Source organism: Osmia bicornis, chromosome 6, assembly GCF_907164935.1.
Source record: "Osmia bicornis bicornis chromosome 6, iOsmBic2.1, whole genome shotgun sequence".
NCBI classification, from domain to species: Eukaryota; Metazoa; Arthropoda; class Insecta; order Hymenoptera; family Megachilidae; genus Osmia; species Osmia bicornis.
In genome coordinates, this window is record NC_060221.1 from 10,938,671 (window position 1) to 10,950,423 (window position 11,753).

Below are 11,753 nucleotides of genomic sequence, written 5' to 3' on the forward strand. Positions count from 1 at the left end.
AAATCAATACGTCCAAATAATTCTGGTTGGTAAAGTAATCTTTATTGTTATCATATTCTCATATTAGAAAAGCGTACTACTAAAGGCATTGAATTAACTTGTGCACCTAATAATATAAAAGTTATAGATATTAAAATGTAAAGATAAAGAATATTTAAATGTTTTGGTAAGACCTTCAAATGAGTACTCCGATTGAGATGATGAAAACTTAGAGAATATTAAAGATAAAAAACAATTTCTGTTGTCAAATGCCGTAATAACATCTTAAATAAGTTTTCAAGCTCGATAGAAATTTTTTTGCAATTTCAAGCATGACAAGATTTCTAATTTAAATGTTGGAAATTAGCATATGTTTAACATATGCATACATTCTTCAGTTTTTAAAAGCATTAAACAAATAAAGTGATGAGATGTTTCGACTTATTTTTCAATTCGAAATAGAAACAAAACCATCGTGCAAGACAGCGAAGAAACAGACACATTAATTCTAAACTCGATAATACATTTCCATCAAACAACGGAAACAAATTGTGAAGTAAACAAAGCATTAAGAAGAGACATCAGGTAAACAAATATTACGAGTTGAGATAAAAAGAAATAGAAGACAATTGTTTTAGAACAAACCATGATAAATATAATCCTCTAAACCGTGTTTCAAAAGTATATTATAGTATATAGTATAAAGGATACTAAAATATATTGTATTTACTATACGAAAAATAATCTTATATTTAAAAAATTATCTGAAACGTATGCTACAGTACAAAGTAAGAAATGTATTTGGTTCTTAGAGAATTCTAGAATGTTATTGAATATTTTCACCTTTTTTTCACGTAAAATCTCACTATTTCATGACTGGACACTCGCGATTAGATTATGTTTCCGTAGGGAAAATGGTAATGTAGAGGAAGCAAGAAATCTTAAAATCTTAATTGTTGACGATATTGATATTAAAAGTGATTTGGAAACAAAATAATATGATTTCGTTGTCATGTTCTATAGAGATGTCTACAGGGAAGGGCGAGGAGTATCATTTTCTCTGGAGAAGATTGATTTGATCGCGAATATACGATCAGTACTTAGCCAATCCTATTGTATTTGCATATTTGATATATTCTTTTCACATATTTTAATATATCCTAAGTGCATCAACACATACGATCTATTTATCACCACTAACGTACTTAACTAACAATAAGTAGGGATCAGGATGGATCTGCATCCTCCAAGAATGTAGACTGACCTCTCACTGTTCTACGATAAGATCTTATAAGATTCTAAAATTCCAGAATTTCAAAATTTTTAAGGAATCTGGCTCACCTCAGAAAAAAATTCTAGTTCCGCCAATGTTCATCACACGACAATGTAATTTAAATAATTATATTTTTGTTATCCAAATACAAAAGATCCCATTCCCGACGTGTTAATAGCGATATGAAAAATTTTATGAAAATTACTTCCTGCTTTGTTTTATTCCGTTAATGAATGTCGATCAACTGGCACGAAAATTCCAAAGTATTTCTATTATAAATGAAAATGTTAAGTAGCAAATAACATTTATGAAATTTATGAGAAATTATTACTATTATTAGTATTATAATTAATAATTATAATTACTAATTGATCGGCAATTTATCGATGGTTAAAAAATAGAAAAAAATTGATTTATAAAAAGTATTCTATTATTTATCAAATATTATTAAAGGAAATATCTTTAAAAACGATGAAAGTTTTTTGCATCCATTAACATTTTAGTTCCATAATTTCCATACTCAACATAAATTTTATCAATTCTCTGAACATTGCGTATCGAACAACTATAAGTCTTATTCCTCCCCTTTAAGATACTTGGTGATATCGATCGTACGGTATAGAGCTAACTCGACGAAACTTTGCTGAAATTAATTATTTAAGCAGCAGAAAGAAAGATACGAGAGTAAGAAGGAATAGGGAGGTAACGGTTGTTCGGTCATAAACTGCAACCAACTGGTTAAATGCATGTAACCTGTAAACTGGGTCAAGTTAAAACTTTGTTATATTGTGACTGGAGGGCTTGCTAACAGATTTGCCGTGTTCTCGGTTGATTTTAACGTTCAGCGAGAATTTCACATCCTATGATATGAGAAAACATTGAAATGTAATTTAATCAGAACGTTCAAATATACTGAAGGAATAGCAAAATCTTTAACTGTTTCATTAGTTAACTCTTTCATTAGTTTTGATCATTGCTGTAACGAGATAAGAACCAGAGTGGTACCCCCTAAAAATATGAACTGACCTCTCCACGAAAATGTAACCTTCCACTATTCTAAAATTTCAAAATTTCGGACTTTCTGGACCCATTTCAGGATTCCAAAGTTTTTAGATTCTAAAATTCTGAAACTTAAAAATATTAGAATTCCAAAATTTTAGATTACCACAAATTTCAGAATTAAAAAATGATAAGATTTCAGAATTTAATAATTTAAAAATTCCAGATCCTAAAAGTTTGAAAATTTCAAATTTCTTATATTTCAAAATTACAAAATTACAAGTATTCAAAATTTCAGAATCATAAAAATTTGAGACTGTAAAATTTGGAAATTTCGAAATATCAAAATCGCCAAAATTCCAACGCACCAAAATTATAAAATTTCAGACTTTCTAAATTCTAAAATTTTAGATCCTAAAAATTTCATAATTCAAAAATTCGTAAATTTTTATATTTCTAAAGAATTGAATACAAATACAACTTGGTGCTATGATTTAAAGGAGATGGCTATCCCTAACACGTTAGTTGACCCCCATGGTCTCTGCAAATTTTTATCCCATTAATGAAGATTTTCTTCATTTTTTCACAACGGATTTTGACCAAGTTCCCGTTTGACAATTTTAATGCTCATGGGCACATTTGAAAGGTATTATCGTCTAGTTTAACATATCCGGAAACTAGGATGCCGAAAGCACGATTTCGACCACTCCCCATAAAACCCCATGTTAAAAGGGTCAACTTTGGCCGCCATTTTGACCATGTTTCCATTAATCGATTTGGATAAAACTTGGTACAGATCATCTTGGCGGCCCATTCTATGGATTCCATGGGGTAAAAATTTGCCGGAATCATGGGGGTCAACTAACGTATTGGGGATAGCCATCTCCTTTCTTTTAATGTTATTGCTATTTTGTTACAGGCTAGTTACCTCAATTGGAGACGCTTATGGTATTGCCCTGCTGCTGCACATGTTAACCACCACCATCACGTTAACTTTGCTCGCTTATCAAGCAACAAAGGTAACACTATATATAAAATAACAATACTTTCGTTATTACTTCTCTCATGGAGCATTAAAGAATAATTAAAATTTAAAGGCAAGAAAATATAATAAAATGTAAGATGTAAGAATCTTGATTATTTCAAATGAGTTTGTCAACAACAAAAATTGTAAAATTATCATTTTTCTTCTTAAAAGTAAATACTTTTAATTCAATTTACAGATACACACAGTGGACGTGTATGCAGCATCGGTAATAGGCTACTTGTTATACTCCCTTGGACAAGTCTTCATGCTTTGTATATTTGGAAATCGTTTGATCGAAGAGGTACCTAATTATCAATTTTAACTGTTCTCTACCCATATCATAAAATTTTCAAAACATTCAGAAAATTTGTTTCATACTTCAACCGAGAAGCAGCTAGTGCATATAATGTACAATATGATAATTAGTATATGTGAAATTCAATAACTTATTAAATTTTGAATTTCTATACCGCAATATTGAATTTGCATATTAGCTTATATTATACATATTTAAACGGTAAAATTAACAGTTTGATTTAGATGACATGTACTCTGAATATTTCCTTCATAACGAAATGGTTAACTCTCGAAGAGCGGACCCTGAATCAATTGTGACCTATAGAACCTACCAAGCATACAATGATACTTGGATTAAAATCAGTCGCACAAATTCATTAATGAAAGAATTTTATAGCTTGAAAGATAATATTTTATAGTATTCAAATATATTTTTTTATATATAAATTCATGTTCATATTATATTATCAAATTAAATTATGTCTGATTCGTCTCCAGGGGTTAATATAATTTTTATATCATCTTATAATGAGATAGTATCTTCCGCCTTACACATGACAAATAATGATGCATGTTTATACATTTTAAATACAGTCAAAACTAAAATAGCTTAAACGTCGTCTGACTTATAAGGAATGATCCCGAACCCGAAAATTCAAAAAATGATGAAACTTTGTGGATATATAGAGGATGTACCCCTGATTAAAACTCAATTTTTTTCCTGCCCGTTTTCAGTCTGAGGGGGTAAAATTCGTCCTTAATATTTCGGCCGTTTCTCGTTTTGTTTCTTTTTCTCCACAACCGTTAAAAATATCGTATTTTTTATGTTGTAACAAAAAATTGTTTAAACAATAACAGAAAGTTATAAACGAAAAGCTTAAAAAGTATTGAAATGTTCTAAAATTTGTTATGAAAATAGAAAATATTGCTCAAAGCGATGTAAATATTACTGAATATAATAATATGTTTCGTTTTTATTTTATTATATTATTTCCAAACGTTAACTGATATATAAAGGTTCTTAGGACAATAATTGTTGTTCTTGATCCCATCTACCATTTTCTTTAATTAAAAGCTCACATTTATTAATACGACTGAATATTATTATAAAAAATTACTTTTACATTATATTCTTTTTTAATTATAACATTTGTGCCTACTAGTAATTCACATTAACTAAAATTAGTTACTATTGAATGCAAATAATTTTAATAATTATCATTAACCTTTATATCTCTTAAAATAGCAAATAATAATGAAACGTTACATCGCTTTAAACAACAAACTATTTCCTATTTTCCTATTTTCATAACAAGTTTTACAACTTTTCAGTAGTTTTTAAGCTTTTCTGTTTATAATGTTTTGTAATTGTTTGAACAACTTTTTTCAACATAAAAAAACGCTACACATGAAGATGAACAACTTTTTTTATGAAGTGTTTGGATATCTTTAACGGTTGTGGAGAAAAAGAAAAAAAAAAACGAAAAACGGCCGAAATTTTAAGGGCGATTTTCACCCCCTTAGACTAAAAACGGGCAGGAAAAAGATTGCGTTTTAATTAGGGGGACATCTTCTATGTATACACAAAGTTCCATAATTTTTTTAATTTCCGAATTCGGGATCATTCCCTGTTAGATACATTCATGGATTAGAATTATACTGTTTCCAACCCGTCAGAAAGTGTGTGAATAAAATAGAATAAAAAAACAGGCATTAGAATAATTCCTTGAAGCAATGTGATAGATTATAATGAAAATCAAACGCATTTGAGATGCTTAACACGTTCAGCTCGAATAAAGCCTGAATAATGTTGTTATCATTCTTGGCAATATTATGCAATGTTAACAAAAATATATAAGAAGGATATGTTTATACTGCATATACAGCGTGTCCCACCTTTTTAACCCATTGACGATTATAATTCGATTTCAATGTTATATTATAAAAACATAACAGTTTTTCGCCACAAAATAACAATTAATATCAATAATATTTTTATTTCATTACAAAAGAAATAAAAATCATCAGAAATGGCTAAAATCAATGAAGTACCTTTAATTACAATTAACTATACTTTTAAAGAGGACGTTACTTTTTTATTCCTTTGAAACATTATATTTCAGAAAGACATTATTTTTGTATAATTTTGTTTTAACCTGATTTGAAAGAGAATTAAAACCTAGCCCAATTTTCAGAATCACCCTGTATAGATGATTTCCTTTACTTATGGGTCAACCGGAGTGTCAGTCGCACCTCTGGTAGTGTAGAAATGAAACACGGAAAAGTAATTCACGTTTTATGAATATAATTATAAAAGAAGTGCATAAAAATTATAATATTTATATGCAAGAAAAATATACCCATCGACGTACAGACTGCTTTTTAGAAAACACAAAAAAATTTCTCGTATAAAAACGTACTTACTATATTGCTTTAACCGGGCGGCGGACCGTGGAGAGAGTTCCAATTTTAATTGAATTTTGTATTTCATATTGTTTTCATTTTTTAAATTTTGATATTGTTTCTTTAAAAATTATACATTTAACTTTATATATTGACCCAGATTTCACTGTTGGAGGGTTAAAAAGCAAATTGCAAAATCAGGCTCTGTACATACACCGTTGTATAATTGTAAAGAGTATTTGTAAAAAAGGCTTTGAACTAAAATTGAGTCATTTTATGCAATCATGGCTGTTTGGCTATCATACTCTTCGTGTCTTAATGCAAAATGTTTCTTTGTTTTCCCGTATGAGGCTTCAAATATCAATTCGGACTTGGGCCGTCACTCCCGTTGACCTTTGTGTTGCCATTCTTGTCATCGCTATCCCGAGGCTTATTTTGTAAAGCTCTGAAAGTTTAGGATATCTCATAGATAAGCCTGCCTTAAAGCATCAAACAGGATAAGCCAGTAATACATACAGATGATGCCTAAAGGAAGGCCTGTCTACGGAATGCCCTAGACGCTTAGGACGCCATACAGCCCGCCATAAAGATTATTCTCATACCAGTGATGACAACCAGTTTATACGAAATTGCTACCAGAGAAAATTTTTAAACAAGTCTGACATAAAGTTACGAATGATAGCAAGCATCGCAACTCTGCATTGCTTTTAAAAAAGTACTGACACTGTACTTGGAAATGCTGGTCACAGCGTATAGAAAACAGTTATACTAGTAACTTTGATATAAGGGATACTAAAATATTTATTCGAAAGCCATATTGGATAAACATTCTACAATTTGTTTATTTAAAGTACTTTTCTTTCTCTTTGTCTCATATCTGATATGTATTCTGTACAGAGTTCATCCGTAATGGAAGCTGCTTATTCTTGCCACTGGTACGATGGATCAGAGGAAGCAAAAACATTCGTGCAAATCGTATGTCAACAGTGTCAGAAGGCGATGTCAATTTCAGGAGCGAAGTTCTTCACTGTCTCATTGGATCTCTTCGCTTCGGTAATGAAATTTATTCCATTCTTCAAAGCATAATTTATTTCGGAATAACATTTTTATGTATTTCATGATACAATTTTCACCTTCGAGACATTATGCAAATATTGAATCATATCGCTTTGTTATAATACTATACATACATTGAAAATATTATTACAATATTAAAAATACTAATATAGAATTATTAATATGCTATTATAATATTAATATCGGTAATTGTTTAGATTACGGACGGCAACTCCGATTTCGATGATTTTTAAATATGTTGTAGAAATCAACATTTTAAACAACTTTTTTCTATACATATAACTGCCGCTCGGCCTTAGTTTTCGTGATATTTTCAAAAAACTGTCGAAACGAACACATTGAATTCTGGCCATCCGTGAGCGTCCGTGACAACGTACGCATTAGTATGGGATCGCCGCTTTTCTACTGTTTCTGCAGACAACAGCACGGCGACCAATGACCAATATATACCTTGTGTACTTCTGCATTCATGATTTCAATGTATCGTAGCTATGATGGCACCTGGGAATTTAATATAGCCTAACCTAACCCAGTGCTTTGCCAACGGGTTGCCGAACCGTTTGTTCGCGACCTACGGCAAGTCCCGCTTTCGTAGTCGACGCTGCCGTCCCTAAGCCCGCGCGTTATACGCGCTCGGATTGGTCAGTGTTTTTCCTTAATAATTCAAAAACGAAGCTTCAAACAACTTTTTTGCAAAGGAAAAAGTTGTTCGCAATCACCCCAGCTACCACCCCTTCATGGGACCAATGCGAGTTCTGGGACACGTATATAACGGGTGGGCTTAAAAATTAATTTTAACCAATTTTCATAATTTTGAAACTCAGTTCGTGTGTCTGGTCGCCTGACGGCGACCAGAATATTTCTTTAGCCTTACCTAACCTAATTCACTGATTAGGTAGAGTAGATTGGGTTAGGTTAGGCTATATTAAATCCCCGGCTGCCATCATAGCTACGATACATTGAAATCATGAACACAGAAGTAAGTACTATGCGTTGCTGCTAAGTTGTCGTCCAATCAAATTCGTTGACCTGCCTCCAGTCACACGTATTGTTTATTGACCGAGGCCCATATATCCACAAATCTATCGCATGACGAACGTCGCTTAGGACAGATATTGAAACAGAATGGGATGAAGGGATAGCGAGCGACGATTCGGACGCATTGACGTAAACGTAGATTCGGGGTTTACATTATTAAGAAAACAGGAGAGTTTTTACACTTTCATAAATTTTGCATAGTAACAACTGTTGCCAAGAACAAGTATTATAAAAAATCCATTAATATCCAGAAAAAATCGCATGTTTATATAGTTAAATATATCCCCCACAAATATGGAAATTTTACGCCTATGCAATTTAATCGCTGACTTCTCGAATTACGGGTTCCTGGAGGGGATTAGGTGGAGCGAACGGCACAGTCCCCTTGCCCCTCTGTCGTTAAGTTTGCCGGTGCTCGGCAACTTACGATTAGCAGCAACGCATAGTACATTGAGTTGGATTGAAGTTGTCGCAGTGAAGTTGGCTACACATTCATTAATACATTCACGCCTTGTCGGTGAGCCGATGGGCTGATACATTTGGTCGGGTTGGCCTGTTAACGCGCACACTGGGCCAACTAAATACTCGGGTTCGTGAAAGAAGAAACAGGGTGGAAAGAGATGGATAGTTTAGTTTGAATGCAATCGTGTAGCCCATCAAACTTATTTATCGGCCGATACCGAATCGTTGTAATATGCGCACTTGCATACACCTTCATACTGATTAAGAACCCGACCAAACTATCGGCCGATAGAAAGTCTGCAGTCTGCGGGGGCTGTAATATTGAAAATATCTCTATAGGATTGTTAATACATATGATGTTATAGTAACGGAAACACTACTATAGAATCATTAAGATCCTACTATAGTATCAAAAAGATTGCTACAGAATTATTAATATATACTACCACAGCATTAAAAATATTATTAAAAGATTATTATTATACTGCTATAGTATCATAGACACTAGTATAGAATCATTAATAACTTGCTCAGTAAAAATACTATTAAAAAATTATTAATGATGCTATAAATTGACGCTATAGCATCAAAAGTACTACTAGACAATCATAAATACACAGTACTAAAAATATGACTATAGAATCATTAGTATGCTACTATAGTATTAACAATACTACTATAGAAATATTAATATTATTACAGAAAGTAATAAATCATAATTATCATAAATCTTTAGATTATAAATTACTAAATCCATTACAATAATTTTCAACTAAAATTAATGAATGATAAAACCTTGGATCTTCAGTTTTCTGTAATTTTCTTCCACGATGCTGAAGTCTGAAGTTTCCAAGTAAATTTCGACGCTCGCTTGCACTTTTTTTTCTTCTACTTATTTGTTATTTAATTAAACAACAAACTCTTCAGGTCTTAGGAGCTATGGTTACCTACTTCATGGTGTTGGTGCAACTGAAGTGAATATTGAAGCGTGAACGAAACAACTGGAAGTACAAGCTGGAAAGTTTTAAAAGAGTTCAGGAGGAAACTGTGACTACAGGACAATTTGTGATTATAGTGTATGAGAAAAGATATCAGCGCGTTCAAATGTCTTTTAAAATCTCAATAATGAAAAATTATTTAATAAGCAATGTCGTTTTTTATTTTAAATATTTTAAATTTTTATTTTAAACTATCTTTTAAAATGTAAGTAAGATTTAATGTAAATGTAGTATACAAACTTTATATCTATTATATAATAAGTAATAATTGTCACGAATGCATATACAATATTTGCAACAAGTAAGAATTTTAAAACGAAAGGTATCTTATTAGTTTAAATAAAATAATACTTTTACAAAGGAGGAACTGAAAAAGAAGGAGAAACATAGTGCTTACACAGTTGTAAAAAATAATAACTAATATATTTTTAATAAACCTAAGGATATGATAAGTTTTTAAATGTACTATAATTACATAAACAAACGACATTACTTATGAAATAGTTTGATAACATTTGATATACTAATATATTTCAATATTACAAAATTTTAACATAATAATACATTAATCTGATCTTATGTATTGTATATTAATATTTTTAAATGCAGAACTGTTTGAACGCAAGGGGTACTTTGAATCAAATTTATATTTAATAATTGTAAGATTTGAAGCTGAGCTATCGATGAAACATAATTTGTAAGGATCAACAGGAGTGATAGTCTACTTTCAAATTGATCCCGGGTGCCTCATGCGGCGAAACAGTGAAGTGGCAGACAAGAAGTGGTTTTAGGGATTTAGGGATTTCGTAATTCGAAGATTTTGAGGCGATAAAGCAATAACTGCTCACGATTCTTTTTTAAAAATATTCTTTGTACAGTTATACATATAGCGGCGTAGAGAGCCCGATTTTGCAATTTACCTTTTAACCCGCAAACAGCGGATTCTGGGCCAATATAGACACAAACTTACAAAACATATTCAAGGTTATTAACCTAAAGTTAAATGTATAATTTTTAAGGGAATAGTATCAAATTTATAAAATGAAAATAATATGAAATACAAAATTAAATTAAAATTAGGGCTCTCTCCATGATCCCCTTATAAAAAGTATGTTTTTATACAAGAAAATTTTTTTAAAAAACGCTCTACCGTTTTAGGTATATTTGTCCTGAATATAAATATCATAATCACTACGCATCTCTTTCAAAATTGTGTTTAGAAGACGGGAATTACTTGTTGATATTTCACTTCTATCTGCCAAAGGTGCTACTGTCACTCCTGCTAATCCTTAATACATTTTATTAGTAATAGGATTGTAGTTATTATCGAAGATAACATATTACACATGATATCCTGTAACAACGTGTGATCCACATATGGGCTACCCTGTGTATTAAAAGAAAGTGGTCCCTAATTTGCAATATATATTTTATGAGAAATTCGATTGTTTCATTTTTCTTGTTTAATTCTGGATTACTACCCTCGGAAGTTACAATCCACTGAAATATCGCAACAATTCTCTTTATTTCAGAAGATTGTTAAAGTTTGATCCCCTATTTATTTCTTTAGCCTATATTTATTTCTTATTGTTAGTTTTTTATATCCAGTTCTCATTGTTGTAAGTCCAATCTGTGTTGTGTGATTAAAATTATTTATAAAAATCAACGGCAAAACAATTTACTATTATTTTCTGTATTTTAGAAATTTTTTACTTGATATTTCAATTTTCTTTTAGTTACGTTACAATATTTTCATACTCAGTTATTTATGCGGAATAATTTTGAATTAATTGAAGTATAACTGTGAATGCTTATTAATTTTACACGGTTGACTAATTCATCGCAAAGGCTTTACTTTGATATAATCCAGATTTTTAAAATGAAAAATGAAGCTTATTAATAAGATCACAGCAAATAACCATGAGAAATAAATAATAATTATATGCTTAACTGCAAAATAAAGTATTAATTCTTTGGGGAATTAGTGCCGTTAAAACGAGTTATTTTAATGAAACTAATTATTTAATCAAAATTCTACTACATCATGTATATGTTTACACGAGCAGCAACGGATAAATGTTTCTGAGACCCGGGGCTATCACACTTTCGACGGCCTGTTTGAAAATGAAAATTTTCAAATAGATTCAAAAATGAAAATTGATTTCAAATACAATTAAATAACATTCAATTTTAAAGAAAA

The 11,753-nt window shown here is 30.9% G+C and overlaps 1 protein-coding gene across 2 annotated transcripts in view; it reads left to right on the forward strand.

Annotated features, from left to right (window-relative positions):
- Positions 1-10,993, forward strand: part of LOC114880609 (odorant receptor coreceptor) — a 33,518-nt gene extending 22,525 nt beyond the window's left edge. For both annotated transcript variants that reach the window (XM_029196813.2, XM_029196814.2), the window contains 4 exons: positions 3,171-3,270; positions 3,475-3,579; positions 6,876-7,031; positions 9,483-10,993. In XM_029196813.2, coding sequence (XP_029052646.1) covers positions 3,171-3,270; positions 3,475-3,579; positions 6,876-7,031; positions 9,483-9,533 — 412 coding nt within the window. In that variant the 3' untranslated portion in view covers positions 9,534-10,993. The remainder of the gene's footprint in view (positions 1-3,170; positions 3,271-3,474; positions 3,580-6,875; positions 7,032-9,482) is intronic.
- The last annotated feature ends 760 nt before the right edge of the window (positions 10,994-11,753 follow it).